The sequence below is a fragment of the Canis lupus genome, chromosome 3 (assembly GCF_048164855.1).
Source record: "Canis lupus baileyi chromosome 3, mCanLup2.hap1, whole genome shotgun sequence".
Taxonomy (NCBI): Eukaryota; Metazoa; Chordata; class Mammalia; order Carnivora; family Canidae; genus Canis; species Canis lupus.
Window position 1 is genome coordinate 53031397 of NC_132840.1, and position 21776 is coordinate 53053172.

At 48.1% G+C, this 21776-nt stretch overlaps 1 protein-coding gene across 2 annotated transcripts in view; it reads right to left on the minus strand.

Moving 5' to 3' along the window:
• DNAH9 (dynein axonemal heavy chain 9) overlaps window positions 1-21776 on the minus strand; it is a 336893-nt gene that overhangs the window by 27813 nt on the left and 287304 nt on the right. For both annotated transcript variants that reach the window (XM_072821109.1, XM_072821108.1), the window contains 6 exons: window positions 19485-19612; window positions 17112-17339; window positions 13504-13695; window positions 12127-12318; window positions 8001-8171; window positions 511-693 (listed from right to left, as the gene is read on the minus strand). In XM_072821109.1, coding sequence (XP_072677210.1) covers window positions 511-693; window positions 8001-8171; window positions 12127-12318; window positions 13504-13695; window positions 17112-17339; window positions 19485-19612 — 1094 coding nt within the window. The remainder of the gene's footprint in view (window positions 1-510; window positions 694-8000; window positions 8172-12126; window positions 12319-13503; window positions 13696-17111; window positions 17340-19484; window positions 19613-21776) is intronic.

Consider the following 21776-nt stretch of genomic DNA (forward strand, 5'->3'; position numbering starts at 1 on the left):
TGAAGTAGGACTGTCATCCCTGTTTTACAGGTGAAGAAACGGAGACACTGAGACCTAAGCCACTTTAAGGCCACACAGCAAGGAAGTGCAGGGGCTGGCTGGTGACCCTGGGGGGCGTCCAGTTCTAGAACCTGAACCGCATCCAGCATTCTTTTGCCCCCACCCTCCCCACGAAAGCAACTTATCTTATGTCAGTAGAAGACACCAGGCTGTCACAATGTACTCTTGCTTGCTCCTCAGAGTACGGTGTCCTCAGGCAGTGTGCATATGCTGACCCGCCATTCTAGCATATTCTAACTTCAGTACAGCTTCCGATTTTATAGAACCTTGGGTCTTAGCCTCCCCACAGCCCAGCCAGACCCTGGTTTCTGGGAGTGACACCTTCTGGAGCATCCAGATTGCTGTAGGACAGCTGCCCAGCTCCCAAGTCCCTGGAAGCCCCCCTCCCCCAGGGGGTCCAGCCGTGTCCTCTGGCAGTGCCGCTTCCCACCCAGACCTCACACAACTCACCTTTAAGCCAAGATCCAGCTCTCTTAGTGAGCGCTGGATCTCCCTGGTGAGGATGTTCATCCGTTCACACTCCTGGAAGGCAACGACGATGTAGGGGGTGCGTTCCTCCACTTTGGCCATCAGCTCTGCCATGTTGAACTCATCTGTCACGCGCTCCAGGATTTCTTCCAGGAGGGCCTTGACCTGCCCCACAACAGGAAACACAGGGTTAAGAAAGGTTTCTGACTCTCCAGGACTCCATTCCCCTGTGATATGGTGATAAAGAGGCCAGTCATCCAACCCCTGGCCATACTCTTGCCTACTTGCTTAGGTCAGCTGGGTCAGGGCTTGAGCACTGCCCACAGAATGGCCTCTCCAGAGGGTGACCAGCTTAAAAAGAGAACATAGGTGTCTTCTCGAGAATCAGGAGTTGGGAAAATCCAGAGGCCGACCCAAATTAGCTGCGCAGATGAAACTGGAAAGGCATAGGATAGCCTAGGATGGTCATTTGGGACCATATGAACCTGAAGTGATGAGCAGTAGTGATGAATAAGTGTGTGTGTGTGCGTGTGTGTGTATATGTATTCCATGAGGCTGCACTGCAGTTTCTGTCCTTGGGTCCTGGAACAAGCATCCCCATCTATCATGTAAGCCTCCTCCCAGCCCCATGATTCCTTTTACTGCACAAACTATCAGCTAATTAGACCAGGGGAGCTAGAACCACCAGGGTGTCTTGCCTTGAAAACTGGAACTGAAGCACTGAGATCCTGGGTTATTTAGGGGCAAGTACTTGGAGGCTGAGTCTGCCATTTTGAAGCAAATGAGTAAGCCTGGGAGGTCTGTCAGCAGAGAAAGAAAAATGGAGCAAGTGCAGACATAATAGAACATGTGGCCAGCATGGAGGGGGGTGGCGCCTCCTGGATCATGAAAGCTTGGGCTCCAGGAGGACCTGATGGGATGGTTGTTGTTCTGCTCGTCATCTCCTATAACAGGTCCCCATCTCCACTTGTGAAATCCCTTCCCCATTGTTTTGGGGTACAGTCATGGGGCCCAATCCTCCCATGAGCAGAGTAGGCCAACAAGATCATCATTCCCAGGAGCACTAAAATTTGAATCTCAAGCCTGATTCAGGGACAGAAAGTGGCTGGAGCTACTGATGGAAGTGCCCTGAAAGGACATTCTTCTTTCTCCCTTGGATCCTAGAGCCCCTGGGATTTCTCCATCCTTTCTTAGGTTGATTCCTTTGACACAGTGGGCTATTTCTTGCCTATTTCAGCTAAATTAGTCTCTTGCTTGCAACCAAAACCCTTGGCTGAGTTAATACAGTTGTGATGTGTTAGCCACATGAGTGTAAGCAAGTCATCTAGGCCTCAATTTTTTTATCTATAAAAATTTCCAAGAGCGTCTTTCTCCACCTGCCCCCCCCTCCCCAACTCCCAGGGCTGTTGCAAAGATCAAATCAAGTGAGCTGATGGATGTGGTGGCATCTGAAAGCTATACAGAGCTACAGAAGGGATTATTAATATTCACTTTGCCTTGTATTGTTAACACACAATACACTCTCCAGGAAAAAGGCTGATATCTGAAAAAGGAAAGTAAAACCTCATCTCCCTGTCAGAAAGGGGTCTCTGGTGCTGTCACAGCAAAAACCAGAACAGAATTTTAACGGTACCTGAGAGGTGCTGCTGGGATAGAAGACTAATGGCTAAAATTATATCATCTTACTTTCTATGGAGCTGAATTTGAAGAAACAGCCCTACACCCATGAGCTGCCATTCGGACATTTGCACAAAGAGATGAAAAGATAGTCTGGAGGCACTCTCCCAAAATACACAGACCATGGAGAAACAGAACTCTGTCCTGATCAGGCTGAGCAGGATTTGGAGACCAAGTCTGAGGACATAGAGGACTGCCATGGAAGGGAGCAGGTGCACAGACACAGAGGAGCTGAAGATGAGGAGGACTGCCATGGAAGGGAGCAGGTGCACAGACAGGATGAGCCCTGGATAGGGGGGACTACCACGGAAGGGAGCAGTACACAGACAGGAGGAGCCCAGGATGGGAGGACTGCCTGGGAAGGGAGCAGATGCACAGACAGGAGGAGCCCAGGATGGGAGGACTGCCTGGGAAGGGAGCAGATGCAGACAGGAGGAGCCCAGGATGGGGAGGACTGCCAGGGAAGGGAGCAGGTGCATAGACAGGAGGAGCCCAGGATGGAGAGGACTGCCATGGAAGGGAGCAGGTGCAAAGACAGGATGAGCCCTGCATAGGGGGGACTACCACGGAAGGGAGCAGGTGCACAGACAGGAGGAGCCCAGGATGGGAGGACTGCCATGGAAGGGAGCAGGTGCACAGACAGGAGGAGCCCAGAATGGGAGAACTGCCTGGGAAGGGAGTAGATGCAGACAGGAGGAGCCCAGGATGGGGAGGACTGCCAGGGAAGGGAGCAGGTGCATAGACAGGAGGAGCCCAGGATGGAGAGGACTGCCATGGAAGGGAGCAGGTGCAAAGACAGGATGAGCCCTGCATAGGGGGGACTACCACGGAAGGGAGCAGGTGCACAGACAGGAGGAGCCCAGGATGGGAGGACTGCCAGGGAAGGGAGCAGCTGCACAGACAGGAGGAACCCAGGATGGGGAGGACTGCCATGGAACGGAGCACGTGCACAGACAGGGAGGAGCCCAGGATGGGGAGGACAGCCATGGAAGGGTGCAGGTGCACAGGCCGGGAGGAGCCCAGGATGGGAGGACTTCTATGGAAGGGAGCAGGTGCACAGACAGGAGGAGCCCAGGATGTGGAGGACTGCGGGCCGGAGCAGGTGCACAGTCAGGATAAGCCCAAGATGGGAAGGACTGCCCAGGGAAGGGAGCAAGTGAGCAGACCGGGAGAAGCCTCAGACAGGGAGCACTGCCAGGGAAGGGAGCAGGTATACCGACCTGCGGGAGCCTAAGGGCTCTTCAGGTGAAAGAATGGGCTGCAAGGAATGTGGTCTAATTATTTCCACAAGCAAACTGCTCTGCCTTTTTTTTTCCTGACAAATAAATGCTTACCCTAAAAATCTAAGCTTCACAGACAGTTGTAATATTAGGAACCAAATCCTGTTACAATCTTGCCTCTTCCCTCAAAGAGGAGCAAGTCACTGGTAACTGCTTCTGTCTTTGTTTAGAGTCCCCGCAGATATCCTCTGAGGCACAGAGCGGTGTCTGTCACCTGTCCTAACTACCTTCCTTGTCCCCGCTGCAGCCTTCCCCCTTCCTCTGCACCTCCCTCTCACTAATGCAGTCATACTACACTTGCTTTTCACCTTATAATAAATCCTGGACACATTTTCTTGTTAGAACCTAATTGACCTGCCTTTTTAAAACATTGCATATATTTTATATAAGTACTGTGATATATATACTACGTATCATGTATACACATATGATAGTATAGAATATATTATTTTTTTAATTTATTTACTTTTGATAGTTACAGAGAGAGAGAGAGGCAGAGACACAGGCAGAGGGAGAAGCAGGCTCCATGCACCGGGAGCCCGACGTGGGATTCGATCCCGGGTCTCCAGGATCGCGCCCTGGGCCAAAGGCAGGCACCAAACCACTGCGCCACCCAGGGATCCCTAGAATATATTATTTAACTGTTTGGGCATACCATAATTTGTGTCATTTCCCTTTTTGATGGATATTTGCCCTGTTTATCATTTGTACCAGTATAATTGATCCTGTAATAAATACAGCACAAAATCTGCACACTGTGGAGCGTTTCCACAGGTTGCATTCCTAGAAATAGAATTACGGTTAAAAAAAAAAAGGGGAACATTTTACATTTTAGTAGCTGTTGTTCTGGAATTGAAACCTTCATCCCCAGAGAGTGTGTTCTTACGCCCTCACCACTGGATGAGATCACTTTTAAAACTCTGTACCATCAAGTAAAAAAGGATATTTCACATACCTTCATGTAGTCGGGAGTACAGTGAGAACTGTGCTATTTTTACTGGCCTGTCATGTTATCGTGTGACTCTGTGTCCTTCTGTCCCCTTCTTCTGTCCTCTCTTCCTCTACCTGTCAGAACTCTTCATAGTTTAATAAGATCTGCCCACAGCCCAGTGTCTGTGTGGCAGAGATTCTCCTAGCTTGTCTTGGACTTTGTTCATGGTGTTTTTGGGTTTGCAGATCTTTTAAAGTTTCCCAGTCATCACATTTGTCAATCTTTATAGATTCTGAGTTGCTCTTTAAGAAGAGGTTTTACAATGCCTTCCTCTTTGTATGATCATAGAAGTATTCACCCAAGTTATCTTTCAGTACTTTTGATGTTTTCATGTAAAATTCATTAAAAATGCTTAAATGGCTCAGTGGTTGAGTGTCTGCCTCCAGCTCAGGGCATGATTCCAGGGTCCTGGGATTGAGTCCCACATCAGGCTCCCTGCAGGGAGCCTGCTTCTCCCTCTGCCTGCCTCTCTCTCTCTCTCTCTCTCATGAATAAATAAGTAAAATCTTAAAAAAAAAAAAAGCTTAAATGTAGCCATCTGAAAGGTACTGTGATGTAAGGAGTCAGGCACCTGTCTCACTTTCTTCCAGATGACCAGACACTCATTCAACACTAGCGAGATTCAGTAGTCAAGGACAAATGGGGGAGATGCTACTGCATCCCTAACACTGAAAGGGTGTATGTCTGAGGGGGGCCTGGAGCCAGTGTGATGGGCTGGGTCATGTCCCCCTAAAACTCACATATCCCCCAGTACCTTAGAATGTGACTGTGTTTGGAAACGGGACCTTTACAGAGATGATTACATTACAAGGAGGCTGTAATAACGTGGTCCTAACTCAATCTGACTGGTATCTTTAGGAAGAGGACATTTGCACGCACAGAGACAGCAAGGGCGCATGAGCCCAGAGGGAAGGTCTCAAGAGGCCACAGGAAGAAGACTGCCACCCACGAGCCAAACAGAGAAGCCTCAGGAGAAAAGCGACCCTGCTGACATCTTGATCTTGGACTTCCAGCCTCTGGAACAGTGAGAAAACACACTTTTGTTGTCCAAGCCTCCTGGTCTGTGGTACTTTGTGGTGGCAGCCTAGCAAACTAATATGGCCAGGTACCCCCCCAATAGCAGCAGGCTCATCTGCCTAAGAGAGGCATTTGGGGCTGCACAGCAGTTCCAGCTCAGGTCATCAGAGGAGCCCGTGGTGTCCTGGAACATCCAAGCTCCCCCCCACTTCTGTCTCTCCTTCCCAGGTGCCTGGCAGCCCAGGGGCGTGCTATGTCCCAGGTTCTCATCCAGATGCAAGCAGGCAGGGGAGCAGATTTGTGCAGGTGCCACCTCTGGGCTGCCGCCAGCTTGACAGTAAAACACGTTGTCTGCTCTGGCTCTCTGCCTGTCCACTGAGCGACTGTGCTGGGGAGAAGGCACACAGCACAGGACAAGGCGACCACACACCAGGCATACACACACACACACACACACACACACACACACACACACACGACGCCTGTCTGCACTGTGTGATGCCCATTCACTTCTGCAGCATCATTTCTGGAGCTGGACAAGGATGAGGCCCCGACGGGAACGAGAGGCTTCTTTAAACCCTGCCTGAAGAACCCTAAATCGATCCCGTATAGAGTCCTGGACTCGCTGTTCTTTTCTTTTCTTTTCTTTTCTTTTCTTTTCTTTTCTTTTCTTTTCTTTTCTTTCTTTTCTTTTCTTTCTTTTCTTTTCTTTTTTCTTTTCTTTTTCTTTTCTTTTTTCTTCTTTTCTTTTCTTTTCTTTTCTTTCTTTTCTTTTCTCTTTTCTTTCTTTCTTTCTTTCTTTCTTTCTTTCTTTCTTTCTTTCTTTCTTTCTTTTTCTTCTTTCTTTTCCTTCCTTCCTTCCTTCCTTCCTTCCTTCCTTCCTTCCTTCCTTCCTTCCTTCCTTCCTTCCTTCCTTTTTTTCTCTCTCTCTTTCTCTCTTTCTTTCTCCCTTCCTTCTTCCCTTCCTTCCCTTCCTCCCTTCCTTCCTTTCCTCCCTTCCTTTCCTTCTTCCCTTTCTCTCTTTCTGTATATTTTTTTATTGGAGTTCAATTTGCCAACATAGAGTATAACACCCAGTGTTCATCCTGTCAAGTGCCCCCCTCAGTGCCCGTCACTCAGTCACCCCAACCCCCGCCCACCTCCCCTTCCACTACCCCTTGTTCCTTTCCCAGAGTTATGCGTCTCTCATGTTTTGTCACCCTCTTTGATATTTCCCACTCATTTTCTCTTCTTTCCCCTATAATCCCTTTCACTATTTTTTATATCCTCCATATGAGTGAAACCGTATGATGATTGTCCTTCTCTGATGGACTTACTTCACTCAGCATAATACCCTCCAGTTCCACAATGTTACAACTAGAACAGCTTTTCATCCTAGCTGGCTTGGGGTCTGGGTGACATAACATGTCTTCTCTTCCTTTTTGTTCTCAAATTCTATCTTAGGCATCAAATAGTGGGATTGGCTGAGTAGTGTGATTTAGAGTAGCTTTCTGGGAGTACGCTCACCTGCAGCAAAATCACCAGGGTGCATATGCCTGCGCTTGACCCTGGACCCCAGAGTCAGAATTCCAAGCTTCTGGCCTAGTCCTGGGGCGTGTTAAGATCTGAGAGCAGGATGGCACACTTGACACCTTTGGATGGAAGGAAGTCCAGCTCCTTCAGTATGAAGTGGGTTGTCCTCCTAAAAGCAATCCCCGAAGCTTTCAATTTGGTAACTGCCCAGCTTCCTAACCTTTAATCTTCCAGGTAAATTTCCTTGTAAACCCAGTGGCAGCTCAGAGGAGGGAATCCAGGTGGTGCTGTGGATCAGAGGCAGGCGCCGGGGAGGTATCCTGTGGGAACCCAGGTGGCTTGTCCAGGGACAGATTTCACTGGGCCTCCTTCCTCTTCCATCCTGTGTGGTGCGTGGTCCAGGAGCAGAGCCCTCAGACCACCTGATCTCTAAGGTGGTGCCATCTCACCTCTGTCTGCCTTAACTACTCCATGGTTCCCCTCTGCCTTTCTGAAATTTCTGAAAGTCCTGCGCTCAGCAGCCCTTACCTGTGTGCTGGAGGACCTCTGATCCAATGTTGTTTGCACAGAAGGCATTTTCGTTTTAAAGAGTGACCAAACCAAATGAGCATCTGGTTGGTGCAGTGAGGGTGGCACTCATTAAGTACAGCTGCCCACTGGTCACCGCTCGGTTTGTCAAGGAATCGCTAGGTCCCTTTCTAGCTCCCCTGCCCCTCCACTGTTCGGCCCTGTCTTACTTCCCTTTGGCAGGCAAGTGGGATAGAAATAGTCTTTGGGGAACTAGAAAAGCAAACTGTGAAAGCCAGTGGCAGGGACCTCCTATGATTCACACAGACCCCTGGCCTGTGGGTCAAGGCTGCACCGGCCACAGGTGAGGGGAAGGTGTGCACCATGTGGTCTGTGCTGCCAATGTGGCCAGCGGGAGGAGCATCTCACTGTGCCATCCTTGGGTGCCCCAGAAGGATCTCTGGCAACTCCCCCTCCCCTCCACATACCTTTTCTTCTCTGGTGGCCCCTGCTCTGTCTCCAGCGTGGCTGTCCCGGGGCTGCAGCTCCAGCACGGTGCGGAAGAGCTTTTCCGACGTCTGGGTCAGGAAGCCGATCTCAGCGTTGGGGTGGAGGCCATAGAGGTAGGGCGATTCTGCAGGCAGCTGGGCATCGACGTACTGGAAGTCAAGGACAGGTGCACTTAAACACAAACCGGGATGAGTGGGCCACCCACTCTGGTTCGTCGTCTGGGATGGGGGGCTGTCTGGGGGCCGCAGCAGGCCTAAGGCACCTGCCTCCCTGCTCACTGGCACTGGCCGTCGTGGGCATGCTCTCCACCTGGCACACATCCTGTCTGCCAGTCTTGCCTTGGCAGCACCTGTCTTTGTGTGCCAGGCTGGCTTTCCAGAACTTCCACGCCCACACAGACATTGTCTTCTTCAGGAAGCTTAGAGGACTTTCTCCGTCTCCAGGCTCCCTACTCCCTGGTCTACACCTGTCCCTCCCTCCACACACAAGGAGGACTTCCCAAAGTGCTTGAGAAATACGGACGCCTACCTAGTGTCTTACTCAAGACACTCCTAGGATCCCAGGCCTCTCGCCCTTAAATTCCTTTTCTCTCTCCTCCATTTATCTAAATCAGAGGTGACAAACCTAGATGCAGAATAAATGTGTGAATCGAGCTTTGGGACAAGGCGAGTTTTGCTGTTAATCAGGAATTCCTACCTCTGGCAAAAAATTTTTTTTTTAAAAAAGATTTTTTTAAAGAAGCTTTTGGGGATCCCTGGGTGGTGCAGCGGTTTGGCGCCTGCCTTTGGCCCAGGGCGCGATCCTGGAGACCCGGGATCGAATCCCATGTTGGGCTCCCGGTGCATGGAGCCTGCTTCTCCCTCTGCCTATGTCTCTGCCTCTCTCTCTCTCTCTCTGTGTGACTATCATAAATAAATAAAAAAATTTAAAAAAAGAAGCTTTTGCACAGCAAAGGATACAGTCAACAAAGCTAAAAGACAACCTACAGAATGGGAGAAGATATTTGCAAATGACGTATCAGATAAAGGGCTAGTTTCCAAGATCTATAAAGAACTTCTTAAACTCAACACCAAAGAAACAAACAATCCAATCATGAAATGGGCAAAAGACATGAACAGAAATCTCACAGAGGAAGACATAGACATGGCCAACATGCACATGAGAAAAGGCTCTGCATCACTTGCCATCAGGGAAATACAAATCAAAACCACAATGAGATACCACCTCACACCAATGAGAATGGGGAAAATTAACAAGGCAGGAAACAACAAATGTTGGAGAGGATGTGGAGAAAAGGGAACCCTCTTACACTGTTGGTGGGAATGTGAACTGGTGCAGCCACTCTGGAAAACAGTGTGGAGGTTCCTCAAAGAGTTAAAAATAGACCTGCCCTACGACCCAGCAATTGCACTGCTGGGGATTTACCCCAAAGATACAGATGCAGTGAAACGCCGGGACACCTGCACCCCGATGTTTCTAGCAGCAATGTCCACAATAGCCAAACTGTGGAAGGAGCCTCGGTGTCCATCGAAAGATGAATGGATAAAGAAGATGTGGTTTATGTATACAATGGAATATTCCTCAGCCATTAGAAATGACAAATACCCCCATTTGCTTCGACGTGGATGGAACTGGAGGGCATTATGCTGAGTGAAGTAAGTCAATCGGAGAAGGACAAACATTATATGTTCTCATTCATTTGGGGAATATAAATAATAGTGAAAGGGAATAGAAGGGAAGGGAGAAGAAATGTGTGGGAAATATCAGAAAGGGAGACAGAACATAAAGACTCCTAACTCTGGGAAACGAACTAGGGGTGGTGGAAGGGGAGGAGGGCGGGGGGGTGGGGGTGACTGGGTGATGGGCACTGGGGGAGGCACTTGACGGGATGAGCACTGGGTGTTATTCTGTATGTTGGTAAATTGAACACCAATAAAAATTATTTTATTAAAAAATAAAAAAATAAAAAATGATTTTATTTATTTATTTGAGAGAGAGCATGTGTGCGCGCAAGAGAGAGCACGAGCACAAGCACAGGGGAGGGGCAGAGGGAGAAGCAGACTCCCTGCTGAGCAGGGAGCCTGACTTGAGATTTGATCTGAAGACCCTGAGACCATGACCTGAGCCGAAGGCAGATGCTTAAGCAACTGAGCTATCCAGGTGCCCCTGGCAAAAATTGTTTGAATTAAAAAATGTTTTTAATCGTGCCATCCAAACAACGCATCCCTATGGTCAGTCATGGCAGGCTGTCCCTAAAAAACCATCCCTCGCTTTCTTCTCCAAATGTTTTCTGAGGGCCCCTTCCAGGTCTTTCCATTACTGTGAGAAAGTGCCCCTCAAGGTCAGCTCCTAAATGGATGTTGATTTCTTGGTGTATCCTCTAGTCTAAGTAAAAGATGGCTCATTCCTCAAAGGCCAACTAGTGTGTTTATTCATGTATTGCTTCCAGCCTCCAGCACACTCCTGAACTCTTGGTAGGTGCCCTGGAACCATCCACTAACTGGCGGATTAAAGAGAGATGTAAAGAAGATGAAAATCTCTCAGTCCCTGGGAAGTGTGCCAGCCTCGCTGCTGCCCTTCCCACCTCGAGCCACTTGTCGGATTGTCCCGCAGACACTAGAGGGCGCTCTTGCACAAGTTTATCGGCTAAAACCCTGATGCCTTTTGGTCAAGCAATTTTTTTTTTTAATTTTTTTAAATTTTTATTTATTTATGATAGTCACACAGAGAGAGAGACAGAGAGAGGCAGAGACACAGGAAGAGGGAGAAGCAGGCTCCATGCACCGGGAGCCTGACGTGGGATTCGATCCTGGGTCTCCAGGATCGCGCCCTGGGCCAAAGGCAGACGCTAAACCGCTGCGCCACCCAGGGATCCCCTGGTCAAGCAATTTTTAAAAATTCCTTGTATTTTCTTTAAGTAGTCTTGCTGTTTGAAATTTCTTTTCATAGGTTCAAGTTTTTCTGGATTGAATGACTTTGGTAGTTTATCTTTTTCAATTTTATGGTTTTTTTAAATTTATTTTTATTTTATTTTTATTTTTTTTTAATTTTATGGTTTTTAAAGACATATTTAAGTAATCTCTACACCCAAAGTGTCGCTGAACTCAGGACCCTGATAGAAAGAGTCGCCTGCTCCTCCGACTGAGAGAGCCAGGCACCCCTCAGTTTAAATTTTATGAATTAAAGTTTAAAGCTTTTTTTTTTCAAGTTTATAGTTAATGTACCCATGACCAGTATTTCCCTTGAGTTTGGTATTCATATTTATTTTAGGCATGTTCAAAAGTCAAGCAATCATGAAGGTTTTTTAAAAATAATCATCTAGGGGCACGTGGGTGGCTTAGTGGTTGAGCATCTGCCTTTAGCTCAGGTCATGATCCTGGGGTCCTGGGATCAAGTCCCACATCGGGCTCCCCACAGGGAGCCTGCTTCTCCCTCTGCCTGTGTCTCTGTCTCTGTCTCTCTCTCATGAATAAATAAATAAAAATCTTTAAAAAAATCTCTTAATATATCTTCCATGGCAGGCTAAATAAGTAAAAATGAACACTTTAAAAATAGCTGCGGTCATAGTAAAATGAGAACTCAAAGTAATAGTACAGAAGAGCTCCATGGGAATGTGTGTGTGTGTGTGTGTGTGTGTACATGGGCGTGTATGCACGTAGTTTACTGCAGCCAAGAAAGAACAGGAGGGGCAAATGCTCTGTCTGCAAGGTCATGTCCCTCTGAAGATATTTGGAATCACTAATACAAACTTTACCCAAAGTTGGCTAAGTTCTTAACCTGGAATTTTGCTCCTAATGGCTTTGTCAATATCTTGGATGAAAGCAATCAAATGAATGCCCCAGCTATTATGTGTAGAAAAGAGCAACAAATAGAAATTATTGAACCAAACATCAAGAGTAGAAAGATCTCCAAAAAGCTCAATTGTATCACGAATTTGAGGCTAGGAATCCCACAGCTCTTAAATCGAACAGGACAAACTTGGGGCTGAGAACCACACTCCATCTAAGCTCTGTTCTGTAGGCCATTCTTCCCTGGCCCTGTGTGAGCATTCCTTGTTCTGCAGGGCAGACTTGAAGGAAGACCCAGGTATGAGAAGAGCCTTACCTGATGGTAGCCAGTATAGTCCAGGTTGCCCGGGAGTGGGAACCCTGGTGCCAGAGACAGCTCTCCTTCTAGCATTTCAGGTCTGATGAATTCCTCCAGATAGGTCCTGCAGAGCCTCCTGTCCCAGTCATCTGTGATATGGCCTCCGTACATGATCTCTCCAAAGAGGTAGCGCAGATCATCATAGGGGACCTGAGAGGGAAGAAAGACCTCCGCATAGACATCGGGTCTGCCCTGATGTGTGGGCAGAGTGTAAGCCACAAGATGGGATGCTTCTCAAAATTAGAAGCGATATTTTATTCATCTGCATAGCCCTCAAGTGCCCAGCAGAGTCAGGCACGCTTGGGAGCTTGTTAAATGCTTAAAAATTCCATCCCAGGGAGAGGAGAGGCAAGCTGCCAATCCCCTTGCACCTAAGCCTTTCCTCTTTCATGGTCATTAGCTTTGGCAATGAAGTCAGACTCTACTGACAAGTCCTTAGTCCTTTCCATGGGTCAATGTCAAATTGAACAAAGTAAGGACTAGGGTACTTTTCTGATTCCTACCATTACTTACCATGTGAATTTATGGTCTCCTTCCAAAGCTCAAAGTGAATTAAATAGAGCATGTAAAGTCAAGATACTGAAGTTAGGAGGGGAACCTCTTGGGGAAAGCCTTGACTCAGGGCAGAAAATGAAGAGGTGGTGTTATGGGGGTGAGCTTCCCAGGACCCTAGAACTGGAGGCAGAGCGATGACTTAGGCATCTGGGCCTGATTCATGTTTCCCACCAGGAAGAGGAGGGGGCCTTGCTGATGCTATATTTGGTCTATGAACTAAAAGAGCCTGGATGGTCTAAACATTCCCATAAATGGAAGAGCGTGGGTTGTTAATCTAAGTTTTCTTTGAAATGCACGTATCAGACAGAGAATGAGGGAGATAAGGTGTAGGAATAATTTGGCTTCTTCAACTTTGGTCAGATCATGGCTATGTGAGGAGCTGTGTGCTCCAAGAGAAGTTCTGTGTTCTTGGCTAAGTAAACTGGGAACTGGTATCAGGTGAGCATAGGGCCTCTTCTACCAATCCACAATGCCCTATAATGCTTCAAGTACACAGGGGTGATCTGGTGGCTTCTGGGACAAAGACTCAAGGGATGGACTCACACCAGTCATGAGTCACTGGTTTGCTTTGCTGAACTTTCTTGGCCCTAACCTCACCATGGTGTTCTTATTGGCCTCATGCTGGTCCTGGGCTGGCCTTTCCTTCCTGTTCTTGGAGAGGGTGTAGACTATCCCCAGCGTGTGCCTCTTCTCCCTGTGCTGATGCTACATCATCATCCCTCCTGGCCTATCCTCCCCCTCCCCCTGCCTTCCCTCCGCTGTGCTGGCAGGAAACTCTACCTTTGTGTTGGCCTCTAGGAAGTTGTAGAGCACATTCACAGAGATGGTGAGGTCCCCAGTGTTGAAGGGGTAAGAACGATTCCATCCTTGTGGCCCAAACTTCCGTCTCTCTGCCACCACCCCGTGAAAGTAACAAAGAGCAAAGAGGATGCTCTTAAACTCCATCTCCCGGGAACACATCTCCAGCGTGTCCTGAAAAGAAAGTGTTGCCTCCAATGTTAGCACAGATCTGCTGTTATGCAGTGTGGACCAGGGTGTGGGTTATGGTGCCTGGAAGTTATATCCTGGTTAGGTTTTAAGCTGCAATAGGACTATAGATTGCATTGTGGGTAGGCATGGGCTTAGGGTTTGTGGGGACCTGGCAGAGGGGTTGCGTTCTAGTTTAGAATCTGAGTTAAGGTTTAGATTCAGGTTATTACAGGGTTTGGTTTGCAGTTAATGTTTGTACCCATGAACATGCCAACTAAGTTCCCAAGCAGAACTAATGGAAAACACGGTTGTGGGTCATGAGAGTCGCATCTGTCATGAGTGTCATTTTGTGCTGAGGTGTGGGTGGGGACCCCTACAGCATTATTTCTGATTTCGCCCCTTCCTGCCACACCATGCTTTTCTTGCCCATCATGGACCAGAGTGGGTGTAATCAATGTGTGAGCCAGGAAGAAGATGAGCATCAGAGCCATGAGAGGAGGAGGAATACTGTGCCCTTCACCGTGCCAACTGCTCCACTAAACTTACACAGGGGTGACTGGCCATGTGGCTGCAGGAACAAGAGTGCAGAGAGGTCCTGGCTGTAGCATGTAAGGCAAGGGAAAAAGTGGGTCTCATCAAGAGGGATTAAAGAAAAGCCAGAAGGAAGAAATGGAAAGTGAGAGAGTGCAGAGGAAGGCAATGGGCTTGTATGTGGCAGATTTAAAGGGGGATGGTGGTGATAATGTGGCAGAGGGGGAAAGCCTGCATTTTGAAGGGGTGGTAGGACAAGAATCTCTAGATTGCCTGGAGTTAACAATAATTTCCTCTGAGTTAGACCCTTTTTGATCAGAAAGGAACAAGATGTTGCAACAGAGCCTGAGAGGAGCACTCAGAAAGCTCACGTGAATCAGATTGGGTTGAGTCCTGGCATTTTATCTGAGAATTGGTCCTTAGACTTTGCTCATATGGGCAGGAAAAGCAGAGGAGAACAGGACCAGTTAAACTTTTAGTAGATCTTATTTTTTTCCATAATGAACCCCAGGATGGTCTCTATCTCTCTCTAGATATATTAGAGTCACCCTGTGCCTTTGTTGGGTACCATTTTTGGCACAAAGCTATGGATGTGAAAGGTCAGAGGTGGTACAGAAGACAGAGTCACTGCCTGGTGCAGGTGACAACTTAATTGCTTTCTGGGTGGAGCTGTTCTCTACAGACAGGATGCTACCTTTGCTTCCTTTGTGACTTCCTTTTTTTATGAGAGAGATACTTTTTTATTTAAAGATTTTATTTATTTGGGGGTGGGGGGTAGAGAAAGAGAGGAGAGAGGAGAGAGGAGAGAGAGAGAGAGAGAAAGTGAGCACGAACAGGGAGTGCAGCAGGCAGAAGGAAAGGGGGAAGCAGACTCCCTGCAAAGCAGGACCCCAGGATCATGACCTGAGCCAAAGGCAGATGCTTAATCAACTGGGCCCCCCAGGCATCCCCCTTTTGTTACTTTTGACTTATTTGAAAAAATTGGGCCTTGATGAAAAATACCTCTAAGTACCAAGACAATGAGTCATACATCAAGATGCGGAGCCTGGTTGACAGTGGCCCACTCAGACAAAATCAGAATAAAATATTCATCCCCAAACAGCAAGGCCAGTGGGGATAAAAGAGCTCAGTTCTGCCATTTGTCCCTTAAATGGATAAAATAGGACTCTGAAGGAAGAGAGTGAATAATAGGAGGTATTAATCTGGCCTCTGTTCTAGGGCAGTTGTAAAAGCAGAATGGAACAATTAAAACACATGTGAGCAATGAATATACTCATAAATCTATCTCTCTTTCTCAGAATGAGTTACTGAAGATGGCTATAAATGGCCCAAAACCCAAGTGTGGTAGGGCTGGCATAACCAGAAAAAGCCTGCATCCCTTGGGATGTGTTTCCCTGGTTATCAGGGACAAAGGGCTTGCAAGGGACAGAAACCCATGAACAAGAGGCTGAGAAGTTGAAGCCAGAAGGTGGCTATAGATGATAATAATCCTACTGAGGCATAATATTGTAATATTAATTACTAGGAGACACAGCATCAGAGACATCTGCTGCCCTTCTCCCTTGATCTGTTCAAGACCTTCAAGGCAAAAGATCTGAGAGTGGTCTCTTCATTGTGTTCTTTGATAGAGCTAGAAGACTGAATCCCAGTGCCTTTTTTTTTTTTAAGATTTTATTTATTTGACAAAGAAGGCATGAACAGGGGAGAGGGGCAGAGGGAGAGGGAAAAGCAGACTCCACCAAGCAGGGAGCCTGACACAGGGCTCGATCCCAGGACCCTGAGATCATGACCTGAGCCAAAGGCAGACACTTAACATACTGGACCACAGAGGTACCCTCCAGTGCCTTTTACTTTTCAATTATGAATTAAAAAAATTCCTGGTAGAGTACACAACGAAAATTTATCTTATTAAGCATTTTTAACTGTACAGTTCAGTGGCATGACGTGCGTTCACACTGTTGGGCAGCCAGTGCCTTTTCAGGGCAGAAAAAATGGGTTTGCTTGGAACCAGCTACTGCCTTCTGGACAGAAGGCTGTAGATTTCAGAACTAAGAAGGTATTATTTCTCCTATGTGGAAAATAAAACATAGAAAATTTAGACGTTTTGACTGCTGGTACAGAGTACTTAGGAGCTTAGTGAAGGCCTACTTAGGAAAATAATTTTAAAGGAAAGGAAAAAAAAAAAGGCCCCTGGATAAGAAAGCCTACTTTCTACTCCATGTTGCAATAGGCAGGTTGCAGCTTAGTGTTCTCAGAGTTGACAGTACAATGGAATCTCCCGGAGGGCTTGTTAGAACACAGATTCCTGGGTTTCTAATTCAGTAGGCCTAGAGCAGGGCCTGAGAACTTGCATTTCTAACAAGTTTCCAGGTCCTGCTGCTGCTGCTCCTATTCCAGGGAACCACAATTTAAGATCCTATCATGTGGTTACGTTCCATGTCCAGATCCCACTTCTGACACCTGGGTTATCTGAACCCTGGACACTCAAGATGCATGCAGATGGCAGCAGGTCTCCTCTGAACATGAGAGTCAACCCCCTGCTTGAAGACAACATGCTTGGCCAGTAAGCGTGTGGCTAGTGTATCACACCAGGTAGATTTACAGCAATGCGTCCTCTCCATCGCGGACTCTCCCTGAGCAGTAGACTTGTGCAACATTTCCCCACACCTCTTGTCGAAGACAAACCCTAGGCTTGGCTCCCCCGGGTGTACCCAAGAACTGACAGCTGGGCTGTACTTAGAGGGCAGTGGGAAGAGGTCAGTCACAAAGGGGACACATTGTGCTGCAGCTCATCCCCCTCCCCCCTTGTGGTTGGATGCACTTCTACCCAGTTGGGTCAGCTAATTGTGAGGGGCAGTGCTCTTCTTCCCTCCCTCCCAGGGCTGTACCTGAGTGAAGTTGTCCAGGGCCTTGTGCAGGTTGGCATGCATGCCTGTGGGGGGCTCGTTGGTGATCTTAATGGAGTTCTCCAGGATGCCCTGTGGGATGATGTGGCCCTCAGGGGAGGGCGCAGGCTCCGCACTTATGAAGACCCTCAGTTCTGGGTGGCTGTTCTCACTGTGCTCTGCCAGCTTCTTCTCCAGAGTGCCGAGCCACTTGGCCACCAGGTGGATGTTCTAGTGGGAAGGAAGACCCCCCCCCCCCCAGTGCAGGCATCTACTTAGTTTCGTTAGTGGCAGACAGTTTCAGCAAGGTAGCTGCAGGAGGGACGTGGCCTTCTCTTCAAATAAAGCTCATCACAGCAGGTACCTTTGGGTTCCCAGTGATGAGACCTGCCAGTATCTTGCGGTTGGACCCTATCTCTTGTTCTCCCAAGTCTCTCGAGCACACAGTTGTTACACTTGACTCCTGTAGGGCTTCTTAAAACAAAGATTCCTGGGTCTAGGGTGGGGCCTAAGAATCTGCATTTTTAACAAGTCCCAGGCACTGTCCAAGATGCTGGTGTGTGGGCCATACTTGAAGAGTCAAACACACCATGCAGACACCCCAAATCCAGATCCCCATGCCTGGATGACGGAACCCTGGATACTCAAAACTGGGGCCCGTGGACCAGCAATGTGGGGACTACCTGGGCCCAGTTTAGAGATGCAGACTCTTTGACCCTACCCAGATTTCCTGATTCAATGCATTTTAATAGGATCCTTCAGTGATTTATATGTGTGTTGAAATTTGACAAGCACTGATTTAAACTTCTAGCTGGCTCTCTTGAGTCCTCTCTCCAAACCATTCTGTTCATTGTTGCCAAACTTATCTTCCTACAACAAACGGAGGCATTACTGCTCAGACACTGGGAAGGCTTCCTACTCCAAGCCCAGGTACCTCTGTCTCGTCTCTGAGCCCATTTCCCCACACCCCAACCTCCCCGTGATTCCTATCTATCTGTCTCTCTGTCCAAACCTACATTTATTTCTCAACAATACTCTGCAGAATGCACCATTCACTTTGGCAAGGACTGCTTCTTTTGCCATATGTTTCATTATGATGGACAGATAAAAAGCTCCTCGATAAATCTTTGAGGAAGCCTGCTCACAGAGCCTTAAGTACACTGATCAGCACTGAGCACAGTACTTGGCCACAGCAATCTGGTCTCTGGGTGCTTGCTGCTTTCTCTTCTATAAAAGGAGAAATAAAAGTAATATTGGCCATACTTATTTCACGGGGTTGCTGCAAATAACCAAAGGTAATGGATTTGCAAGGGCTTTGCAGACTGTAAAATGCTATGTAAGCGTTAGGAGTGGCTGTTGAAATGAACATTTGTTAAGGAATTCATTTATAATCACTCTGTGGGAGCCACGTCTTCAGTGGGCTGCCTGGAAAGTCAGGGCTCTGTTAGCGGGGTGGTGCTATCTCTTCTCTTGCGTTTCTGGAAAAAGAGTCCCGGGAAAAGGCAGGTTCGAGAGAATGACAGGAAAATGGAGGACGAAGGTCCCAAACCCTGGGTGGCTGTTCTCAGATGTGGCCCAGTGACTGGCTGGGATACAGACGAAGTTCTAGGTAATCAAAAACCGGGATGGGATGGGAGTGACCTTTCTTGCTTTGTTTGTTTTTCCTTGCATTGATTTCTTCATCGATTCTGTTCCCCAGCAGGCTTTTGTTGGGTGTTTACTCTGTTCGTGGTGTAGGTGGTGTGCTGGGTGCGGGAAGGGGACTAAGGAGCAGGCCTCTCCTTAAGGAAACGTAGCAAAGGACACAGTCATAACCTAAGTCACTGCAGCACAGCCAGGGCACCCTAACGGAGGTTGCTGTAGGCCATTTAGAGGAAAAGAGACGTGGGCCACTTGCTTTGCCCCAGCCCCAGCTGCCCTGCAAGTCACATAAAGCAGGGACATGGGGTGGTCAGTGAAGTTACCAGTGACATGTGTGCTGTTGTAGTCATGCGTGTAATGGAGAACGCAGAGGACAGCAGAAGGGCACAGCAGTGGGAGGTTCTGTGCTACGTGTGGGAAGAGGTCAGCCCGTGAACAAGACCCAGCTTCCGAGGTCTTCAGCTGGATACCCCCTCCCTGAGCAGGTGCCCAACAGGAATGTCAGTGGAGCTATTAAACTAGAGAGAGTGGCAGAGGCCTGCAAGGGGCGAGGAGTCGTGGGGAGGGGTGAGGATGTGAGGACCATGGAAGAGGGAAGGAGAGAAGATCATGCAGGGAGACGGGCAAGGGTGTGGAAGGACAGGAAGGAGAGGGGAAGAGAGGACGGAGGAGCCCTGCGATGGTTATGTGAGGTCCAGATGGGTGTGACCCCGATCAGGGCAGAGGGGGCCGTACCTGCAGAATAACCCAGTGACCCTTCTTAGCAGCCAGGTCCAGCGCAGCCTCCGCCACTACCTCCTGTCCTTGTCCCAGAGACACGTTGTGGAAGTTCCTGTTGTTGAAGGTGTATCCGAGCTTTTTACCTGAAAGGGGTATGGAGTTGTCCTTATTACCTCTCGTGTCCACGATCTGTGTTGGCCTGTGCTCATAAGGAGATGCCCGTCTCCACATCATCCTCCAACACAGGTGTACCTGAACCCACGAGCTGCGCACGTGAACCCTCTTCCTTTCAGGAGTATGTTGTGGGGTGGGGGATACATCTTCCAGCTTTGTGCTCCCAAACCAAAGGAGGCACTCGTTTGGGCTTCAACCCTCCTCCCTCACTAAATCCCCAAGGATGAGCACAAGTGCTGATGCCCTTCTGTGCAGCTTCCATCTGAAGCCTGGGCATCGGCCCACTACCCTAGAGGCCGAGATGGCCCCCAGATGAGCAAGCATGTGGGTTTGGTTCTTTCTGACTTGTTTTGTCCTCTGAATATGTATTGTACCCCCCAAACTCTACTGGGAGGTGTGGTTGGTAGAGGCAGGACTCAGGTAGTTCTGGCTTCCTGGACTCTTATTACCCCCCACCCTCTATTTTTCCCAACAAACAGAGATGTTTTATCTCACCATTATGCATGAGTGGGAGCAAAGAGAAGCAGAAGGTAAGACAAGAAAGGGCTTGGCTGTTCAGGTGTAGATGTTCTGCATCCTGGGAGGGGTGGCTGGTATTGGGGATGCAGCAAGGGAGCTGCTACAGCAACACACATCACAACCATCTCACTGGGTGTTCTGCATGCCCAGGAAAAACTTTACCCAATGCAATTAACCTTAATATAGAGACCAGCCCTCCTTGGACATCAGCTATGAGCCCCTTACAATAAAGTTTAGAGAAGTTACATATTATTCTTTAGACAAAGGATCATAAAAGTGTATGCTACCATGAAGGAATCGTCGAGCAATTTTTCTCTAGGAAAATAAAGTACAGGAGGGAAAAGAGAAGAAATAGAAGGATAGAAAAAAGATAAAAAATATGTCCTTAAACGTTTCTTTTCACAGGAACTGAAATTGAAAATGCAATTCGATACCTGTGCAAGAAAATTGAAACAAAGCTGTCAATACTGGATATTTCTTTTAAACACAAGAAAAGGTACAGAGTATCCTTTGCAACTCTGTATAAGACAAAGTGAGATGACTTTTTGTAGCGAGGAAGAGTTATTAGAGATTCAATTGAGATGAACCCAAGAAACACCCTTATTAAACTATAAATCCTTACTGGCAATAGATCTGATGTCAGCTTTGGAAACTGCAATATAAACAACTTATTCCAGAGAAAATACCAGGATAAATGCTGCCAGGATTATTAGATACTCTCAGTGAGGTTCCTACCCACAAAAGAGCCGATTTCTTTTCTTTGTCGGCGAGATGCAGGAGAAGAGGGCTCACTGAAGATTAGTTTGCAAACTGGGACTGCAAAGACTGTCCGGGGCAGAGTCTGGCTTGCTCAGGCTGGGATCAGCTTGCATTAGTCTAGGCTTGAGGTCTAGTCTAGTCTAGGCTGATGATGAGGCTGACGTGGAGATGTTGAGAAAGGGGAAGTGTTGATGGGACTTACAAGGACTGAACGCTCAGCCCTGTGATGTGCCAGGGCAACCTTGTGGGGTCCTTCCATTTCAACCCTGAGGTTCTCGGGATGCCCTGCCAGGTCATCAGCGAGCCCCTCTCACCAGCCACGTCCTCTTGGGTTCTCACCTTCATGCTGTTTTGCACCCTGGCTTCCATGCCCCCCACTCCCGCTACCTTTAACTCATCTTTCCTTTTCTGATCTTCTTTCCCACTCTCCACCACCAGCATGGTGCCCATTGTAAACCTCCTTCCACACCTCCCAAGTATGCTTCCTTGACCTCCTGTCTCTAAGGACATGGCACCTTCCGTGGCCCTCTCCCGAACTCCACGTACCTGTGGGGCTGGGGGGAAGGGGAATGTTTTTCTAGCTGACTCTTGCCACTTGCAGGTTATTTCTTCCCATCCCTGTCTGAAACCCCCTTTTCTTTTAAAGCATGTGCCACCTGGCTATATTATCTACTAACTTCTAGGTTCTCTGCCTTCCACCAACTTCCCAGTGAGATTCATTTCTATTAGGCTCTATGGAACTGGGTTCAAAATCTTGCGTACGTCCCATTTCATCATTTTTCAGGTAAACCTCAATGTCACAATGGAGGACTCAGGCAACCTCCAGCCTCATGCTTCATCATCTTCAAAGAACTG